The sequence below is a fragment of the Oncorhynchus clarkii genome, chromosome 23, assembly GCF_045791955.1.
Source record: "Oncorhynchus clarkii lewisi isolate Uvic-CL-2024 chromosome 23, UVic_Ocla_1.0, whole genome shotgun sequence".
Lineage (NCBI taxonomy): Eukaryota > Metazoa > Chordata > Actinopteri > Salmoniformes > Salmonidae > Oncorhynchus > Oncorhynchus clarkii.
This window is the reverse complement of record NC_092169.1, coordinates 10,445,935-10,468,089: the sequence shown is the minus strand read 5'-3', so window position 1 is coordinate 10,468,089 and position 22,155 is coordinate 10,445,935. Positions and strand designations below refer to the sequence as shown.

Here is a 22,155-nt window from a genome sequence, read left to right as displayed (position 1 = left end):
CAAGAGTGACTCAGATATTTAATGGCACCACTCAAGAACACATTATATATATTCACCTTAACATTCAAGGTATTTTATACAGAGTACTTACAGGATATGTATGAAGAGAGGTGTGTACAGTATAGAGGTCGACCGATTAATCGGAATGGCCGATTAATTAGGGCCGATTTCAAGTTTTCATAACAATCGGTAATCAATATTTTTGGACACCGATTTGCCTATTTTTTAAAATTTTTAATTACACCTTTATTTAACTAGGCAAGTCAGTTAAGAACACATTCTTATTTTCCTTGACGGCCTAGTTAACGGTGGGTTAACTGCCTTGTTCAGGGTTAGAACGACAGATTCTTACCTTGTCAGTGCAGGGATTCCGGGATTTGTTTTTGCAACCTTCCGGTTACTTGTCCAACGCTCTAACCACCTGCCTTACATTGCACTCCACTAGGAGCCTGCCCGTGGCAGGCTGACTACCTGTTACGCGAGGTCAGCAAGAAACCAAGGTAAGTTGCTAGCTAGCATTAAAGGCTCGTATTTCTGTGTGTTATGTTATAATTAAGTCTATGATTTGATAGAGCAGTCTGAGTGATGGTAGGCACCAGCAGGTTCGTAAGCATTCATTCAAACAGCACTTTCGTGTGTTTGCCAGCAGCTCTTCGCTGTGCTTCAAGCATTGCGCTGTTTCTGACTTCAAGCCAATCAACTCCCGAGATTAGGCTGGTGTAACCGATGTGAAATGGCTAGCTAATTAGTGGGGTGCGCGCTAATATGAAATACAAATGGTATAGCGAGAAATAGTCCTATAATTGCTAAAATAACTACAACCTAAAACTTCTTACCTGGGAATATTGAATCATGTTAAAAGGAACCACCAGCTTTCATATGTTCTCATGTTCTGAGCAAGCAACGTAAACGTTAGCTTTTTTACATGGCACATATTGCACTTTTACTTTCTTCTCCAACACTTTGTTTTTGCATTATTTAAACCAAATTGAACATGTTTCATTATTTATTTGAGGCTAAATTGATTTTATTGATGTATTATATTAAGTTAAAATAAAAGTGTTCCTTCAGTATTGTTGTAATTGTTATTATTACAAATACATTTTTAAAAAATGACAGATTAATCGGTATCAGCTTTTTTTTGGTCCTCCAATAAATCGGTATCGGCGTTGAAAAATCATAATCAGTCAACCTCTAGTACAGTAGACCTATAGCATTCTGGAGTTGAATAAAAATCCTTCAATGAAAAAGCAACAGTGGCAGGAGCGAGAGTCTGAAGATTGTTTTAAAGAAAATATCACAAAATAAATAGTTGTTCAGTGACAATCGGAAACATGCAGTCATGTGACTTAAAGCCCCATATAACAAAATAAGGTTTGAACGTTCAGTGGAAACTGTAAACAAACATTCCAGCAAGTGTACAGGGGAGTCGTTAGTTTTGTTTCCTATTGGGATTGAAGTACTAAAACCAGACAGTTGTAATTTTTGCGTTAGTAATAACCACATGAAGCTTAGACATCTCCTCAGTATGAGCGTTTCAAAATCAGAGTGGCATGTGACCATGTTACGTCTGCACTGTATATGCTTGGTAAGTATGTAAGATGTGTTCATGTTTGTCAAACTATAAGAATGATGAGAAGATTGCATGGATCATTTGGGAATTGCACTGCAACTTGAGACAAAAACTCAGATATGGTATAGAATTGAGATGATGTATGAAAAATAAATTGACAGTGCACACAATACATGTAAACACACACACACTCTCTCACACGCACATGCTTGCACACACACACACACACTCACCCCGCCCCCTCTGGCTTCACATAATGCTGATAGGAAAGTGCAGCTTTTTAACAGAAATTGGTTGACAGATGGATACTGTATGTGGGCAGGCAAACAGGCAGACATCATTTAAGCCTTTGTGAGAAGCCATGTCATCATTGCCACATATACAGAGCCTCAAAGGCCCACTCATGCCTCTCATATGATCTAAACCAGCGATCTGTAAGCTGACCAATTTGGCCAATTGTTTCAATCAAGAGTGGAGCACATTAGCATAGGCATAAGTTAAAATGCATGCACAACCGGAATGTTCATGAAACAATTATTAATTTAGAAGCCATATGTACTGTAAATATACAATATTGTACCTTAATGATACACCACCTAATGCTTCTGACTAGACTTACTCCCATTGGCACCATTAATTGGCTTTTCACAGGTGTCGCAGTGTGATACTATGGCATGCATTCTAGTGCAATGTCATTCACCTATGCAGTCTGGCTCTCATAATTGAACCATTGATGCATTAAATGCTCTCATCAAAGTGGTATTTCCACACAACCAAGAATGCACAATGCCATACAGGCTTCTCAAAGTGTATGCAAAACAAAAAAGTGACTTAAAAGCGCTCTGCTGGATGTGCAACTTTATGAGTGAGACCGTGAGCAGATACCCGGATGTGGTAACCCTCTCTAACCGGTCACTGCGCCTTTAATCCCCCCACCTCCCCAAAGTCATATGATAACGTGAGCTGTCCAATGGCACAGTGGCAGCATCAGATCCTTGGAGGGTTGTTGGTGACTTGGTCAATCCAGCGCAGGAACCTGCTGACCCGCGTGTACACCCCAGGGAAGGAGGGGTCACCACAGCCATGACCCCAGGAGATGACCCCCGTCAGCACCCAGCGGCCCCCCTCTCCCTGACACACCAGGGGACCACCGCTGTCACCCTGGCAACTGTCCACGCGCCGACGGTCCGACAGGCTGCCCGCACACAGCATGCGGCTGGTATAGCGCTCGCCATATCGCTTCTTACACTTCCAGGAGGGCAGCAGGGGAACCCAGGCCTGCAGCAGGGTACGGGAGTATTCCGAGTCTGAGAAAGAGAGCGAGAATGAGAAAGTGAGGGACGAACAGAGAGATAAGAGAGAGGAAAAATCCATGGAAATGCTCTCACATAAAATATTCCAATATAAACACAAAAGGAACTGTCTGTAACAGAGGGGCTCATGTTCAGCACCTGTGATGCCCCACCCTGTGATGACACAGGCGGCTGGCCTCTTCCCCCACTTGCTGCCAGGCGCAGGGAGGCAGGCTGAGTTGGTATGAGGGTTAAAGGCCACACAGTTGCCTTCGGTGCCCTTCAGTCTAAGCAGGGCAATGTCATACTCCCAGCCCTGGCTGTGGTACTTCCTGTGAATGATGATGCGCTCCGGGGACAGGCTGCGCTCAAAGTCATCCCTCTCCTCTGTGTGGTAGTCACCCAGTCGCAGCACGTAGCGCGATGAGTCCCCGCCAAACCTAAGAGAGGGAGAGAGGACGAAAAAGAGGACAGGAAATCAAGGTCTGAGGAAGTTGAAGCCAAGCTGAAAAGAAGCCAGACTGAAAAGAAGCCAAGCTGAAAAGAAGCCAAGCTGAAAAGATCAAGACAGTGACTCAAGAAAGTTTCACTTATCAGTGGCGTGTCAATCTCTTACTAAGAATACTTTATACAATTATTGACATAGACAAGCTCCTTGATAGATCATTTATTGTATGCGTGACACATGTCATTTTTAGAACGTAGTCACTGCAATTCCATCATTGAACACTAGACGTCTCTGTGTCCCACCTCTTGAAGCAGTGTGCAGCAGTCAGGACCCAGCAGGAGTTGATGAGCGTGGCTCCACACAGTGGATGGTTCCCTTTGGACTGGGACTTGAGCCACAGAGACACCTGCCATGGCCAGTCCCCCCTAACACAGCACAACCAGGGGAGGAGAGAGAACATATGTAGAAATAGATCATGGATGACTTGATGATGTGTTTTGCATATACAGTATCTATGCAGTGATACAAAGTAATATAACCCTTTGTACGTGCGTGTGTTTACAGTGTACCTGATTGACTTGTCCCCTCCAATTATCCTCCTCCTGCGGCGCTGTGTGTTTGGTCTCATGCCGCAGGTCTGCGTTATTATGGCGCCATCTCCCACCGGCTCGGGGACGTAGTCACAGATGACCCCTGCATCTTCGCTGTGCTTGCAGTCATGGGCGTCCTCTCCCTCGGCCGGACACTCCCCCAGGGACACCTCAGCCCCCATGCACCTCACATTGTCCAGGTGGATGGGGCCCTTGCCTGCTCCAAAATATGCCATGGAGCGAGCCTTCGACACCCCACTGAGGAAGAGCCAAGGGGAAAGTACATTTCAAAATTCCTAAATGTCCCCATCTCCTGAATGGCAGTTAAAGTAAGAGTTGATCACTCAGAGACAGGGAAACCCCAGGTGTCTAACCACATACTTGACTTTGAGGTATACCACAGATGAGGGAAAGGATATGTATGATACATTAACAGGGAGAAATATGAGCGAGAGAATCCATATTTACACAAATCCCAACTGCCTGCAAACCACTGCAGCATTGACGTCATTCCAGCCGTCATCACACACGCTCCCCCATTGGCCGTTCAGAAACACCTCCACACGCCCCTCCTTCCGGCTCTCTCCAGCAACCAGTCGCACCAGAGGGCCTGGGACCAGAACAGAGAACCACCATAAACCGCAATGTATGAATTTGAATTTTCTTTGCAATATTCACCAGAGAAGATAAGACATCTAACAGAGATATGTGGATAGGAACTTTGATTTGATTTCTTATGCAATCTCAGTGGGTACAGTTAGTTGGCCTACCTGCGATGCGTGGCAACCCTGGCACCTCATTGGTCTCTCCCCCCCTCTCACAGCGCACCCCTACGTCCTCGCTGTGGGAGCAATCATGGCGACCCCACTCGGCGTGCCCGCAGGCAAGCAGGGTGGCCTCTGAGCCTTTACACTGCACCTCATCCAGCAGGATCAGCCCTGTGCCCTCTCCGTACAGCCCGTCTGATGTCACCTCTGCACGCCCTCTGCTGGACAAAATACGCCATTACTACAGTATCACTACACTATTACGACAATATCACAACACTATTAATACAGATACACCTAATTCCCATGTTCAGATTGTATTTGTACATATAAGGACTCCTGTAGACCCACCTGAAGCCCAGCTGTCTACACACCACTTGTGCGTGGTGCTCAGTCCAGTTGTCGTCACACACCGTACCCCAGTCCCCAGAGTGGTACACCTCCAGACGACCTTCCCAGGGACTGTCAGACCCCACCAGCCGTACTACACCATCTGCAACACGGTGTGTGTTTGAAACAGTGTGTATGTGTTTTGCATACAAATGTGTCATGTTCTGGGTGTTTACATACACATAGCGTTCCTGTCCTGACTCCTGACCTGTATATGGGTTACAGGACACGCCAGCATCCTCCATGTGGTCACAGTTGTGTTGTTGCCAGTTGTTGTGGGGACACTCCTCCAGGGAGAGCTCGTTGCCTGTACACTGCACCCCATCCAGGAGGATGGGACCAGAGCCCTGGCCAAAGTGAGCCCACGTCCAAGCCTTCGGTACACCCCTGAGTGGACACACACACAGGCATACGCAATGACCATATGACACAAATACAAACACCATATATGGACAACATGTAAACAATATATGGCAACCACTCAAGGGTCATTCAAATGTACACATATAAATGTATTCCCACCAAGTTAACAGGCCTTAAGGGTACTGTACAGAGCACAAAAACATGCACGTACAGAGCAGAGAAACACATTTACAAAGCACAAAAACATGCACTTACAGAGCAGAGAAATACATTTACATGGCACAAAAACATGCACTTACAGAGCAGAGAAATACATTTACAAAGCACAAAAACATGCACTTACAGAGCAGAGAAATACATTTACATGGCACAAAAACATGCACTTACAGAGCAGAGAAATACATTTATATGGCACAAAAACATGCACTTACAGAGCAGAGAAATACATTTATATGGCACAAAAACATGCACTTACAGAGCAGAGAAATACATTTATATGGCACAAAAACATGCACTTACAGAGCAGAGAAATACATTTACAAAGCACAAAAACATGCACTTACAGAGCAGAGAAATACATTTACAAAGCACAAAAACATGCACGTACAGAGCAGAGAAATACATTTATATGGCACAAAAACCCCAGTCCCTGTTTCAACACTCATGCACACCAAATATAGTCAGTATAATTGAGAAATGAATTATTAATGACCCGTGGAATATCTGAAAAGTGTCCTGAGACCGATCAACTTTGCTTTTTTGTTTATTCACTCTTTGTACACACGCACTGTTGGGGCGAGTGACTCTGAACTTACCATGGCTAGCCTCAAGTCTTACAAGAAAAAATTACATATAGAACATTTTGCTATTTGCCTCATGATTCCTGTATGCTTTGTTGACTACGAACTTTCTTTTCCCAACTGTGGGACAGACTGTTTGTTCCCACACTCGGACTCTGACTCTCTATAGGTTACACAGACTTTTGGCCTAACATCCTATTCTAACCACCTCTCGCTGGCTTTGTATTCATGTTACCTGATGAAATTGCTGTACAATATGATCTTGTTGCCATCTGATGCAGATGTCATAAATCAGCAGTGCAGAGCTCTCCCTGTCCTGTGCCGTGCCTTGATTGTATTACTGTTGATGGTATCTGGAAATGTGCATGTACACCCTGGCCCATCTACAGTTGCTAGCCCCAATTCTGACACTGATATCTGCGTCACTGATTTCTGCTATCGTAAAAGCCTGGGTTCTCTGCATGTTAACACTAGAAGCTTATTACCTAAAATGGATCAATTGAAAGTGTGGGTTCACAGCTTCAATCCAGATGTGTTGCTCATTACTGAGACGTGGTTAAAGAAGTGTTTGTTTTAAATACTGATGTTAACCTTTCTGGTTATAACCTTTTTCGGCCAGACAGATCTTCCAAAGGTGGGGGAGTGGCAGTTTTTTTTTACCAAGGATCACCTTCAGTGCTCTGTCTCCACCAGGTCTGTCCCCAAACAATTTGATTGGCTGGTTTTACACACTAAACTTTCAAATAATTATTTGCTGACTGTTGCTGGGTGCTATCATCCTCCATCAGCACCGGTATGTACCCTACCTGCCCTAAGCTCTCTCTTGGCCCCTTACACTAAGTCTGAATTTGTCCTGCCAGGTGACCTAAACTGGGACATGCTTGAACTACCTGACCAAGTCCTAAAGCAATGGGACTCCCCAAATATTTCTCAGATTATTACCAATCCCACAAGGTATGACTCCAAACACCTAGAAAAGGCTACTCTCCTCGTTGTTATCCTCACAAATAATCCTGATAGGTATCAGCCTGGTGTTTTCTGTAATGACCTTGGTGATCACTGTTTTACAGCTTGTGTCCGTAACACTGCTCAGTGAAACGACCTGTCCTGATTTGTCATAGACGCTTGCTAAAAAAAATTATGTTCATGACAATGCTTGCTCTGGCCTCTGTAAAATGGTATAGAATCAGCTTGATTCTCTGTCGAGGACGCTTGGCCTTTCATTTTTGATATTTTCTGTGGTATTGTTGACAAACACGCCCCCATAAAGATAATGAGAATTAAAAACAGGTTGAGCCTCTGGTTCGACCGTGATCTTGCAGAGTTACTCCACCTCAAGAATTGCATTTGGCGAAAGGCTCGGCACACGGTAGACCATTACATTCTTGTGGGCCGTCTAAGGAGTATTGGTGTCTGAGGGTTCTTTGGCCTGGTTTTCTAACTGCCTCTCTCAGAGTGCAGTGTATAAAGTCAGAAAATCTACTGTCTCAGCCACTGCCTGTCACCAAGGGAGTACCCCAAGGCTCGATCCTAAGCCCCACGTTCTTCTACATTTACATCAACAACATTGCTGAGGCAGTAGTAAGCTCTCTCATCCATTTATATGCAGATGATACAGTCTTATACTCAGTTGGCCCCTTCCCAGATTTTGTGTTAAGTGCTCTACAAAGTTTTCTTAGTGTCCAACAAGCATTCTCTACCCTTAACTTGGTTCTGAACACCTCCAAAACAAAGGTAATGTGGTTCGGTAAGAAGAATGCTCCTCTCCCCACAGGTGTGATTACTACCTATGAGGGTTTAGAGCTTGGGAGTATGGCTAGACGGTACACTGTCCTTCTCTCAGCACATATCAAGCTGCAGGCTAAAGTTAAATCAACACTTGGTTTCCTTTAAAGTAATCGCTCCTCTTTCACCCCAGCTGCCAAACTAACCTTGATTCAGATGACCATCCTACCCATGCTAGTTAACGGAGACATCATTTATAGATCTGATTTTCTTTTACCATTCGGCTGTCAGATTTGCCATTAATGCTCCTTATAGGACACATCACTGCACTCTATACTCCGCTGTAAACTGGTCCTCTCTGTATACCTGTTGCAAGACCCACTGGTTAATGCTTATTTATAAAACCCTCTTAGCCTCACTCCCCCCTATCTGAGATATCTACTGCAGCCCTCATCCTCCACATACAATACCCATTCTGCCAGTCACATTCTGTTAAAGGTCCCCAAAGCACACACATCCCTGGGTCGCTCCTCTTTTCAGTTCGCTGCAGCTAGTGACTTGAACGGACAGTTTTATCTTAATCTCTTCATTCAAAGACTCAATCATGGACATTCTTACTGACGGTTGTGGCTGCTTTGCGTATTGTTGTCTCTACCTACTGGTCCTTTGTGCTGTTGTCTGTGCCCAATAATGTTTGTACCATGTTTTGTGCTGCTACCATGTTGTGTTGCTACCATGGTGTGTTGTCATGTGTATATATATATATATATATATATATATATATATATATATATATATATATATATATTTATCCCAGCCCCCATCCCCGCAGGAGGCCTTTTGCCTTTTGGTAGGCCATCATTGTAAATAGGAATTTGTTCTCAACTAACTTGCCTAGTTAAATAATGGTTCAATAAAATAAATAAATCAAACGTACTGTAAGCCACTCATTGTGTGTGCTACATGTGGGTGATCTGCTAAGAGCAACGATGACATCTGAATAATCTGGTTCAGCTGCCTCCTCTCCAGCAGAGCAACAACCCAAAACACTGTAGGCCATCAAAAATGCATGCCTTCCGTTCATCTATATTAATATAGTTCACTCAGTGGAAATGCAGCAGTGTAAATAAGGCTATCCTAGCAGGAGTGCATCCAGCTTTGTGGAGTGCAGAGAGCCTTGGTTGGTGGGCAACTTCATGCCTGTGAACCCTTGCTACCACTGATAGGGCATCACCTCTAGTTTTTACCTACATAGGAACTGAGTCACATTTAGTGGAGGGAATCACATTAATAACCCATAAGCTACCTGCAAGCCAAGCACCATGTTCCTGAGCCATCAGAACCCCAGTGCTGCTCACCCCAGTCCCAGCTGCCGACAGACCACCTCAGCATCGATGTCATCCCACTGGTCATCACAGATGGTGCCCCACCTCCCATCATGGTACACCTCCACACGACCCTCGAAGTCCTCCAGGCCACCTACCAACCTCAAGGGGGCGCCATTGCCTGAAAAAGACAACAGAAAGTAGTTACCTGGCAGAACACGTTGGCATCATGTTACAATAGAAACCACCAGTCTTCTAAGTTATCTACTTGTCCACTTATGGTCTCCTTGATGAATGCAAATGTAAATAACCTCGTGCCCAGTGCCATGATAAATAAAGTGATCTGAACCACAGAACTGTTGGAATGCTGTGACCCCTAACACTGGCTCAGTTTGGTTCAACGCTCCGGCATGTCATTTGAAACTACAGCAAGTATAAGTATGTGCGGGATGCAGGGAGCAGGAAAGGGGGGTGGATCAGTTATGCAATCGGAGTATGTGAGCAGCCCTGGCAGAGAAGTTGAGGAGGTGGGAGGGTTGTTTGGGGTAGGTGGTTTGACAGGGGCTCAGGGCTCTCAGATAGCTCTCTCCCTCATAATGTTCCAGACTGAATAATTCACTGCACCACACTAAATATATCACCAGGGCCTGCTCCTCTGGGCACCCCTCTCTCTACCCTCCTAACACACACGCAGAGGCACACACACGCGGAGGCACACAAACAAACACACACACACACACCCCTGTTGTAGTTCATTATGCCCCTTTGGGACGCTATGACACGAGTGCTGTAGAAGCCGTGAGAGCTGGCAGCCTCAGAGAGCTCTAAAAGCTACGTGAAAGACTAGGCAGGCAACATCAGCTCCCTCTTGGCCGTGCTGCTCAGAAGAGACTGTTCTTGTTCTAGCCTTGCAGTGTTTGTGTTATGGAGATGAATCTTAGCCACGAATCTCAAACTGGCGCAGCAGCTCTGACTGAGGTGGGATAAGGACACAAACTCTTAAGAGAGAGGGTACACAGTCTCTCTCTATCACTGTCTTACTCAAAAAGGGGAAGTGGCTTTTCACAACTTTAGATAACTCTACTGGTAGGCCTAGTACACATGTAAAGTAAAATGTACTTATACTGTATGTGTAGCACTTGTGAGAAATCTATGCTTTATCCCCATGGATGTTTTGAAATCTCCAACAGCCTCACCTTCAGGTGCAGCACACACCACCCCCGCTTCGTTTCCATGGTTACAGTCGCTGGTGACAAACTTCCGACTCCTGCAATCCAGCAGAGTGTTTTCGTTGCCACGGCAGCCAAGGCGTTCATAGTGGAAGAGTCCAGAGCCGGGCCCGAAGTAGGAGTGCTGGAGGGCCGTGCCGATCTCACTGCAGACAGAAAGACAGGATGGACAGAGAGAGAAAGACCGGTGGACAGTCAGGAGTGGAGGATAGGATTTGACACACACACAAAGCAGTGATACAAGTATGGCAGTAGCTCTCACCCCAGTCCAAGCTGTTTGCAGATCACACTGGCATCGCGGTCGGTCCAGTGTGTGTCACATACCGCCCCCCACTGGCCATTTAGGTATACCTCCAGACGCCCGCTCTGAGGAGAGGACCCACCTACCAACCTGGCAGCTCCTGGAGAGGAGAGAAGGCATTAAGATATGGAACAGCACCAGAGATTGTGAAATCATTTGAAATGACAGGTGGGACATCTCTCTCTCACACCCACCAGAAACAGGTAGACCGACAAAGTGCCACCAAGTCAACCATGAATCCAACAGGTTATCTCAGGATAATTGTATAGATTATCCTTGGTTTGTGGGTCTTGCAACACTTACCTATTCCAACCTGACAAACACACACGCATTCACACACACACACCCTAAGTCAAATCGCCTACAGACCCTGAGAAAGGTTAACCGTTTCAAAGAGAGAACTTGGGAGAGTTAAAAAGAGGCAGACCTAATGACAGCAAACACAGATATTTCAACACGGGGATATATACAAGCAAGGTGCTGACAGACCAGTACAAAGACAGATGGTTAATGGACACGCAGGGGTAAAGGCTGACACATGCTTCCCAGTCTAAACAGTTTGAGCATATATTATGAAACCATTTTTAACGTTTTGGTGTTCGGCAGGGTTTTTCTTCAGGCTATTCGTGCACACAACATTTTTTTGTTCTTGAGGCAAGTCGAAGTTCGGTAGAATAATTTTGCACGCCCAATTTTTCAGGTTTTTGATTTGTTAAAAAAGTTTGAAATATCCAAAAAATGTCGTTCCACTTCATGATTGTGTCCCACTTGTTGTTGATTCTTCACAAAAAAATACAGTTTTATATCTTTATGTTTGAAGCCTGAAATGTGGCAAAAGGTCGCAAAGTTCAAGGGGGCCGAATACTTTCGCAAGGCACTGTATATACTGTACTCGATACCATCTACTGCATCTTGCCTATGCCGCTCTGTACCATCACTCATTCATATATCTTTATGTACATATTCTTTATCCCTTTACACTTGTGTGAATAAGGTAGTAGTTTTGGAATTGTTAGCTAGATTACTCGTTGGTTATTACTGCATTGTCGGAACTAGAAGCACAAGCATTTCGCTACACTCGCATTAACATCTGCTAACCATGTGTATGTGACATAAAATTTGATTTGATTCAGGTCTCTCCAGAAATGTTCGATCAGATTTAAGTCCGGGATCTGGCTGGGCCACTCAAGGACATTCAGAGACTTGTCCCGAAGCCATTCCTGCATTGTCTTGGCTGTGTGCTTAGGGTCGTTGTCCTGTTGGAAGGTGAATCTTTACGGTCCTGAGCACTCTGGAGCAGGTGATCATCAATGATCTCTCTGTACTTTTCTCCGTTTATCATTCCCTTGATCCTGACTAGTCTCCCGGTCCCTGCCGCTGAAAAACAGTCCCACAGTATAAGACCACCACCATGCTTTACAATAGGGATGGTATTGGCCAGGTGATGAGCGGTGCATGGTTTCCTCCAGACGTGACGCCTGTCATTTAGGCCAAAGAGTTCAATCTTTGTTTCTTCAGATGAGAGAATCTTGTTTTTCATGGTCTGAGAGTCCTTTAGGTGCATTTTGGCAAACTCCAAGCGGGCTGTCATGTGCCTTTTTACTGAGGAGTGGCTTCCGTCTGGCCACTCTACCATAAAAGCCCGATTGGTGGAATGTTGCAGAGATGGTTCCCATCTCCACAGAGGAACTCTGGAGCTCTGTCAGAGTGACCATCGGTTTCTTGGTCACCTCGCTGACCAAGGCCCTTCTCCCCCCGTTTGGCCCGTTTAAGAATTTAAGAATGATGGAGGCCACTGTGTTTTTGGGGACTTTCAATCCTGCACAAATGTTTTTCTACCCTTCCCCAGATCTGAGCCTCTCGGAGCTCTACAGACATTTCCTTCGGCCTTATGGCTTGGTTTTTGCTCTGACATGCACTGTCAACTGTGTGACCTTATATTACAGGTGTGTGTGCCTTTCCAAATCATGTCCAATCAATTGAATTTACCAAAGGTAGACTCCAACCAAGTTGTAGAAACATCAAGGATGATTAATGGAAACAGGATGCACCTGAGTTAAATTTCAAGTCTCATAGAAAAGGGTCTGAATACTTATGCAAAAAAAGTTGTTTTGACTTTTAATACATTTGCAAACATTTCTAAACCCTGTTTTCGCTTTGTCATTATGTGTAGATTGATAAGGAAATGTTTTTACTTATTCCATTTTAGAATAAGGCTGTAGCGTAACAGGAATGTGGAAAAAGTGAAGGGGTCCGAATACTTTCCAAATGCACTGTATGTTCCCTAGATAGTCAGAGGCATACATATCCTGCCAGAGTAACATGATCACCCCAAAACCACAGCAAAGATACAAAGATACCTCGCAATTATTTGTTGGTCACTTTGGAATTCATACACCACTATAAATCATCTGGTTCCAGGTAGTTATCCAGCAGTATTGATTCCCTTGAAGTAAGTATCAGTCTGTAAATTCTCACCCTGGTGGCAGTCGCAATAGGCCCAGCCGATGGCTCCAGAGCTCTGGCGGAAGAAGCACCAGGGGTTGGACTCGCGGTCAGGGTTACGGCAGTAGCTGTGGTCGCCCAGCCCCCGGCCTGGGTACTGCAGGACGTAGTCTGGGAACTCTGTCCACTTCAGGCAGGGCGAGCCAGAGTCAGTCTGAGACACAGAGCCGTTGTAGTAGCCCAGCTCAGTGAAGCCTTCTGAACAGGACAGAGGAGCTAGGGGGAGACACATTCAGATACAAGGGGTTAATCAAAGGATGAGCTTCTGTTGAAGCTTAGTTAATACAGTATAGCGATACACATTTTTGTGAGACAAAGTGATGGAGGGGGGTTAAAGCAGAGTTTTATAATTAAGTCACATTAAGCCAGGCAGGCGTTCAAACAATTTCCTCTCCTTTGTCTCTCTCTCTTTTGGTTCCACCTCCCCCTCTCTCTCCATCCTCAGAGGTAAAGGAGTGAGCCACCTGGCTGGTCAGACAGACAGCGTGTTGCTGCAGTGCAGGGGCCAGAGTATTTGTGTAGGTCTGCTTTGCTGAGTCACAGAGCGTGGCGGGCTACCTTCTCAGACAACCTGAAAACCTGTGCCCTTACTGCAGCCATCTCTCTCTCTCTCTCTCTCTCTCTCTGTGTGGGTGTGTGTGTGGGTGTGGGTGTGGGTGTGGGTGCCCGTGCGTGCATATATCGCTATTTTTTTGTCCTTAAAATGCACCCCAGGCATACAGGTCTTAAAATTATTTAAAAAATTCAAATCCTCACAATTATTTTCTCAATGCTGTCAAAAGCATAGTTTGATGATAGATATACAACTTTGGGGTAGACAACTATTCCTCAAGAGGGGTGGATGCTCGTGTCCAGAATCCAGTGCATGCAGCCATCATGGTAATTAAATCAATACAACCAACAAATACCCCGAAACAACTTAAATCCCAAAATACTTATTTCACCACAGGGCGTACTGATTAACTGAAACTCACTGCAATGCACTTCTCTGAGTAATCCAGGGCTTTTTAATTACAGATGCATTGAACTGGGTCTGCGAGTGCTGCATCTCTATTCTCTAATTGGCTTTGAGAAAGCGTGAGATGGGATCGTTACGGAAAAACCTGAGCTCAGCCTTACGTTCTAAACTATGCAGGTTAAAGAACCACTGGGACCACTTGTGAAGATGACCCATCATATTGAATAGGAGTGGGCCATTAAACACAAACACACATCTGGTCCACAGATTGAGTTTTAAAAACAGGGGGAAGGGTCTGTGGTTTAATGCAGAGGCAGACATTTAATGGCAACCAGAGCCAGAGGCAGCCCTGAACTTGATCCATAAATAACCCATGTATTTCCAAGGGATCAATGTCTGGTAATACATCATGCAAAGAATACAGACAGTTGCTTGGGAATGTCAGTTAAATGCAAATCCAGAACCAACTATAACTAACTGAATTATCAGTCCCTTTTCAATGGGATATGTATGCGCTTATCTGCCTAGCAGTCAGTCTTCAGTAGAAGTAAGATCATCTTTAGCTTTAGGCCCATGCTTCCTGTGATGTGTAACTGATGTGGCAGTACCTCAGCCATATCAGTGTGTGTGTACTGTATAGGATATGAAGGGGAGACGTGCTAACATCCCTCTAGATCCAAGTGTTAAACCCTGAGGAGATTGGAGGGAAGTGGAAATGGGCACTGGGGTCCAGCCAGGAAAGGAAGATATCCTCTTCACGCACCTAAACTCCTCGTCCTGAACGCTCTAAACCAGTGGATTAAGGACCGCAAGTCCTTTGAGGTGTCGCTGGGTAAACATTCACAGCTGTGAGCGATCGCTCGCAAATCTACACCCGCCCAGTGAGTGGCCTAACCCCTGTCTGTGTTTGTTTGAGGGACTGCTGGTCCACATTCGCACAGGCTTAGTGACTTAAGACTGGAGAGGGTGTCTGACTGATGCCTGAGAGAAAAGACATCTTGAAGGAGCAATACTCTGCTCAATTCCAGATTGACACCTTGTCCCAAACCCTGGTCACTTCATGTAGATCTTAAAGGATTGGATATCTATGAGCAATATGGTAATAGCTCTAGCAAGGTAAAGGTAATACATCCATCTTGCTCTTTGATAGATTAGGTGGATTTGTATAGAATTTTGCTTACACCTATCTAATCCTTTCAGATCGCATAATCGGAGGAGATACATATTTGATAGAGTTCACACAGTAAGAGGGTGTGCCAGAGACAGAAATGTTATGGATAGCGTTATTACGAAAGGTTACCCGGAACATCACCAGCACATGAAAGCAGATGTGCTGTATCGAATGTGTATATGCATGGATAATCTGTTTCCATGCAGAGGATGAGATAGGGAGTGAGTATATAAATGCATGTATTGAGAGCAAGAAACTCAGTATGCACGTTGGTGTCATAAATCTGTCACACTGTCCATCCCAGTTTAACTAAGCTCTAAAGTATCTTAACATAGCTTGCATTCTATCCCCGATGGGTGTCTATAGTTGAGCCACAAACGGACACAACCATCTTTAAGATCCAGACTTTTTGAGACCCCATTACATAACTTCACCAAAGACAAGGACCAGACATACAGCATCTGGTTGTTGGAGAGTGAGAGTTGATCAGAGATGATGTCAGGGCTCTTAAATCAGGGACACTCATTTCCATAAATGAAAGCCTAAAAATGAGACAAATTTGGGGGTGGGAGAGGGGAGCTGGTTATGTGTCTTTTGGCTGTGGATAAAGAGAGCGACACTCCCAGCAGACTGCCTCCACTGTTAAACAGAAAGAGAGAGAGAGACAGAAAGAGAGAGCGAGAGGGAGAAATAACAAAAGAGAGACTGATGAGGGAGTTGAGCGTTGCCTGAATATCAACCCAACCTTCAGAGGCTCAATTAGAATCACCATCTGATCATCAGCAGCGCTGGTGACATCAAAGTACTCTTATAATAGCGTATTTAGCAGAGGAGGGAGGCTTTTTTGATAGAGGGCTTTTTCAAGCTTTTGTTCTGAAATTGTGACATTTTGCTGACACAACACCTTGCCATCTCACATCCACACCATCCCACTAGGTCCCTAGGAGGGGTGCATCACTTGAGTGGGTTGAGTCACTGACGTGATCTTCCTGTCTGGGTTGGCGCCCCCCCTTGGGTTGTGCCGTGGCGAAGATATTTGTGGGCTATACTCCTTGTCTTAGGATTGTCTCAGGATTGCCTTGTCTCAGGATGGTAAGTTGGTGGTTGAAGATATCCCTCTAGTGGTGTGGGGGCTGTGCTTTGGCAAAGTGGGTGGGGTTATATCCTTCCTGTTTGGCCCTGTCCGGTGGTATCATCGGATGGGGCCACAGTGTCTCCTGACCCCTCCTGTCTCAGCCTCTAGTATTTATGCTGCAGTAGTTTATGTGTCGGGGGGCTAGGGTCAGTTTGTTATATCTGGAGTACTTCTCCTGTCTTATCCGGTGTCCTGTGTGAATTTAAGTATGCTCTCTAATTCTCTCTTTCTCTCAGAGGACCTGAGCCCTAGGATCATGCCTCAGGACTACCTGGCATGATGACTCCTTGCTGTCCCCAGTCCACCTGGCCGTGCTGCTGCTCCAGTTTCAACTGTTCTGCCTGTGGCTATGGAATCCTGACCTGTTCACCGGACATGCTACCTGTCCCAAACCTGCTGTTTTCAACTCTCTAGAGACAGCAGGAGCGGTAGAGATACTGTTAATGATCGACTATGAAAAGCCAACTGACATTTACTCCTGAGGTGCTGACTTGCTGCACCTTCGACAACTACTGTGATTATTATTATTTGACCATGCTGGTCATTTATGAACATTTGAACATCTTGGCCATGTTCTGTTATAATCTCCACTCGGCACAGCCAGAAGAGGACTGGCCACCACTCATAGCCTGGTTCATCTCTAGGTTTCTTCCTAGGTTTTGGCCTTTCTAGGGAGTTTTTCCTAGCCACCGTGCTTCTACACCTGCATTGCTTGCTGTTTGGGGTTTTAGGCTGTGTTTCTGTACAGCACTTTGAGATATCAGCTGATGTACGAAGGGCAAAATAAATTTGATTTTATTTGTTCATTTAGGCCAGGGATGAACAACCCCAGTCTTCTGTGGCCGGACTGGTGTCACACTTTCTCCATCCCTAGCAAACACAGCTGATTAAATGAATTGCATTCTAAACTGAAGATCATGATTAGTTGATTATTGGAGTCCGCTATGTTAGCTGGAACAAAAGTGTGACAGCAGTCTGGCCCCCGTGGACTGGAGTTGCCCATCCCTGATTTAGGCTATTCAATTAGTGCTGCTGAGTCATTCATCCATGTCCTTGGATGACTTGGCAGAATCACAATGATGGATGGATGAAATCAAGACCAATTAGAGGAAGAGGAAAAGAGGTGTCTACCTGCACTCTGCATAGTATTTAGGTAGCCATCTTGAGAGATGACCTGCAAAAAAAAAAGACAACAGAATATGAAACTGCAGGCTTATTTAATTTAGACCAAGTTTTCCACATTAGGTTATGGAAGCCTGTTCATAAGTAGTCCCTTATATCCCATAAGTAGTCCCTTATATCCCATAAGTAGTCCCTTATATCCCATAAGTAGCCTGTCGGATTGTTTGCAGCCTTCATACAGAACAACGTTTTCTCTCTCTAGTATTATATTGTAGCCTACTTGTAGAAATATGGTTTTACTCAACCTATCTATGCTATTCTGTAGATCTGTGAAAAGCATTGTTACACTGTGTTAACCATGTTCATCCCTCTTCTCTTCTGCTATCTGTTTTCAATTACTTTCTATTTTACCACTGAGGCCAGGAGCAGGTGGCATCGCTTAGAATGTCTATGCAGAAAGCAATTAAATTATTGAAGGGTTAAGTTAAAGGGTTCTACTTTGTGGCACCACTATCCCCACCCAGGCCACTAAAATCAATACTGTCATGCATGGGAAACAGCTGAGCCTTAATCAGTTGAACTCTAATAATTGCATCTGTCAATCTAATGGAGACAGGGGCAGCTGGAGTTCTCCATAGAAGGATTCTTTGGGGGAAAGGACAGGAGTAGTTCCTTAGCCCATTTAAAAATGAATTCACCGTTTTCAATGGGTAACTCTTTATAATAACATGAATGAGAATTAATAAACTATTTATAAATAGTAGCTTATACACATTATTCCTAAATTAGTATTTCATTATTTGTAAACATGCATAAGCATTTCATAAACATTACACTTCATAAGCATTTCTAGCATTTAACATTGAAAGTTATAAAGTGCAAGCAAGTAACCTACAACCGTTGCCTTTACTCTTTTTTTGTGCTTTTGTTGTCACTTTAAAATGATGTAGCCTACAGCCTCGAACCATGTTTTACAAAAATGTTGCTCTCAAGGAATGTCATTGGCTATATGAATCAATTGCTATTTGCAAGGAAGTTTGAACATATCATTGAATGCATTTGCCCCGGTGTTTTTATATTTTTCTTGGTGGTTCAGTATTGCACACATCAGTGTGCATGGCTTTAACTACTGTAAAACGCATGATGAGATAACTCTGACGCACGACCTCCGCAAGGGATGGCGCGGTTTGACAAAACTATTTCTCGCCATCTAATGAAATCGCTGGCGGAGAATAAAAATAATTGGGTCCAATTCAACCGAATTTATACTAGAGTATCGTTGTATTTACCAGCTGATGGGCGCGCTTACTGTGCAGGCTAATTTAGGACACAGTCAGCCTTCAGAAATGCATTTAGGAAAGCTCAGCATTTATTTATCTTAAATGTTTTACAAAGTGATACTGTATTAACAGTATCTTAGGATGAGTTACCTTATGACAACAGCAAGCCAAGATTGATTGCTGAGGATAGGGTGATGGTCTGTCCCAATTATTTCCTTCACCGGCAATAAAACAAACTGATAAGGGTAGGCTAGGCTATAGCTCGTTCTTAAGTTTTCTTGGGAGCAAAGTCCTTAGTGAAATGAAAATGTAGCCTACATAGGGCACTATAAAATAATTGGAAGAAAAATAAAAGCGAAAGCTCAGTAATGATGCACTGCAGAAGCAGAGCAGGCCTAATATGATACATTCAAGTGAATATGTGTGGCCCAATTTGGATGGTTTAACCTCAGAATTCGGGTTTACTGGCACACGAGAAGGTGCCACGCACAACAGCATACCTTTTGCAATTACACATAGGTTTATGTTACATAGCCAATAGGCTACGCAAAGTATATAGCCAATAGACTACGCGAAGTCTATAGCCTACCTATATATTCCCAATGAATGTAAATCGTAAGGAATTTGGTTATCTATGGTCACCTGTTTACCTTTCTGTTGTCAATACATATCCCCTCGCAAACAGAAAACGCACAGTGACGATGAAATATACACATACCTCTCCAGAAACTGAAACCAGAAAACACCATGCAAATGACAGAGAGAAGATTCCTTTTAAAGCGTCCTTGTCCATCATCCTGTTATATGTGTCATTGCCCGCACCGTGAGCAGATTTCACCCATATCCAAAACAAACAGCCAGCCTCCGAGTGCAAGCGACACTGACCAGAGAGAGCCCGCTACTGAGCGTCCAAAGTTAGGCGGGGGACAATGAGACGATGTGCTTGTGTTTTCTGTCTGGAAAAATATTTGTAAAATAATCCAAACTCCTGTGACATTACACACCCTGAGGTACCAACTGTGCTCCAAGCTTCGACTATAAATGACGAACCTCCTAGTGAGAAAGTGTCACTGAAAGGAGACACCGGTGAGAGACACACGCTGTCGCCTCTCGCCTTCTGCGCAGCCCACATATGCCGATATGTCGACAATAAACAACACAGCAAGCTCAACGCGGTTTAGTTGTAGGCCTATTGCACTTGCGTAAAGGGGCGTTACTGCGCTCAGAGGATAGGTAGGTGAGTGAAGGTTTCATGTTTTATTAATGAATATTTGATTGGGCTGAGTAGGCCCCTAACTTAATATTGCTGTTGGATATTAAATCAAGAATATGCCTGAATTTAATGACACATGTTCCACCTGGATTTGATGTAGACGGTCATTTCAACCAGTCACCAAAACGCAAAAAACATAAAATTACTCATCTCCAAATTATGCTTTCCTAGCATGGAAAGTTAAACTCGAAGATCAATTACATGTATATTGCCTTGCAGTAACGAGACCTAAACACATTCTATAACATAGATCATGACACTGTGGCACTCTCATTTAGGCAAGGGTATTGTAACGACAGATTTCCTCCTCTTCGTCTGAAGAGGTGTAGCAGGGATCGGACCAAAACGCAGCGTGGTAAGTGTCCATATTGTTTATTATAAAACATAAACTGAACACTAAGAACTACAAAACAATAACTGTGAACATGAACGCAAACCAAACCGAAACAGTCCCGTGTGGCACAAACACTGACACAGGAAACAAACACCCACAACCCAACAGTGAAACCCAGGCTACCTAAGTATGATTCTCAATCAGAGACAACTAACGACACCTGCCTCTGATTGAGAACCAGGCCGAAACAGAAACCTAAACATAGAAACACAAAACATAGACTGCCCACCCCAACTCACGCCCTGACCATACTAAATAAAGACAAAACAAAGGAAAATAAAGGTCAGAACGTGACAGGTATTGTGCCATACTTGGCTAATGGAGATCTCCAGATATGTAATTGGCAATAGGCTAGTACTAGTCATTCTCCCACTAAATTCGTTCCAGGAGTAGAGTAAGCTAGGCTACTGCTCACAACCCGAGGCAGCAGTGGAAACATTTTATGAGACTTTGAAGCCATATGAACACATGTTGGCAGCAGCAGTATAGCCTAATGCACAGAGCTTACTTAAAAGCCAGGTTGTCTGATATGTTGGACCCATATATATGCCTGTTTGTCAACTACAGAGTATTTTGAATTTGTTAGCTCTGGACTAATTTTAGAGTTTGAAATAGACTACGCCTTTTGGCTATGTTTTATCAGTAACTGTGTTAAAGGTGTGTCCCGAATTTGATAAAGTATGATTTTTTTTTCTGTGTGGAAGTCTGACCTACACCTACAGCAGTGGAGACTCCTCAGAGGAGGACCATCCTCCTCAGGGAATTTCATAAAATGTAAATGGTAAAACATTTAAAAGGTCATCATTTTTAGATAAAATTATACTAAATATAATTATATTAAAACACTATTTTGCAAAGGTCTACAGTCGCCTCAGCAGCCTACCAGAGCTCTTGCAGCATGAACTGACATCTTGTCTGACCAATCAAAGGTTCAGGGAATGAATCTAATAATGAAAGCATAAGCTACAGCTAGCTAGCACTGCAGTCTATAACATGTGGTGAGTGGTTGCATCAAAGAGAAAAAGACAATAGTTCACCAGTTTTGAACAAATTAATTTATTCCAAAATGTAGAAGCAAGAGAGAAATAGAGATTATCATTTTGTTTCACTTTCAGTTTCACTTACTTAGCTAGCAAATGCAGCTAGTTAGTACAGCCTACTGAAACATTCTGCTCAAACAGAGGGATGCTATGTTAGCTAGCTGGCTATGACTTTCTAACACGACACTGGAACTCTTCCAAGTCAAGGTAAGCTTTTGGTATTACAAATTTTTTTGCCAGCGGGGCCCGTCGGTGTAACTGCATACTGACTGTACACTGTAACGTTACTGCATGATTGTAGCGGACGTACTAACACGTTAGCTCTATTAGCTATGCTGACTATGACGTTATTTTAGCTAATATGGTGACAACAATGTAGGCTGTGTGTAGCGGATTGGCGGGTCAAATACAGCTGAAGTGTTGTGCATTGAAGTCCACATGCGAAGGGAAGAGGTGAGAGAAGAGCCCATAGAT

At 44.1% G+C, this 22,155-nt stretch overlaps 1 protein-coding gene across 1 annotated transcript; it reads right to left on the bottom strand.

Annotated features, from left to right (window-relative positions):
* Window positions 1-4: 4 nt before the first annotated feature.
* Window positions 5-20,108, bottom strand: LOC139381863 (neurotrypsin-like). The gene is made up of 14 exons (XM_071125690.1): window positions 19,693-20,108; window positions 17,704-17,746; window positions 13,282-13,524; window positions 10,765-10,903; window positions 10,470-10,648; window positions 9,307-9,454; window positions 5,269-5,447; window positions 5,022-5,163; window positions 4,674-4,888; window positions 4,372-4,513; window positions 3,883-4,161; window positions 3,616-3,738; window positions 3,025-3,305; window positions 5-2,880 (listed from the first exon to the last, which is right to left on the bottom strand). The coding sequence occupies exons 1-14, from the start codon at window positions 19,768-19,770 to the stop codon at window positions 2,561-2,563; spliced, it is 2,511 nt and encodes an 836-aa protein (XP_070981791.1). The 5' UTR covers window positions 19,771-20,108; the 3' UTR covers window positions 5-2,560.
* Between the last annotated feature and the right edge of the window lie 2,047 nt (window positions 20,109-22,155).

Excerpts from the sequence above, each read along its gene's own strand:
- LOC139381863 (XM_071125690.1), bottom strand. The coding sequence starts at position 19,770 with ATGATGGACAAGGACGCTTTAAAAGGAATCTTCTCTCTGTCATTTGCA. Across the intron at positions 4,162-4,371 it reads TGCAGGCAGTTGGGATTTGT|TGGGGTGTCGAAGGCTCGCT; the intron begins GTAAATATGGAT and ends GCTCTTCCTCAG. Across the intron at positions 3,739-3,882 it reads GGAGGGGACAAGTCAATCAG|GGGGGACTGGCCATGGCAGG; the intron begins GTACACTGTAAA and ends GTGCTGTGTTAG.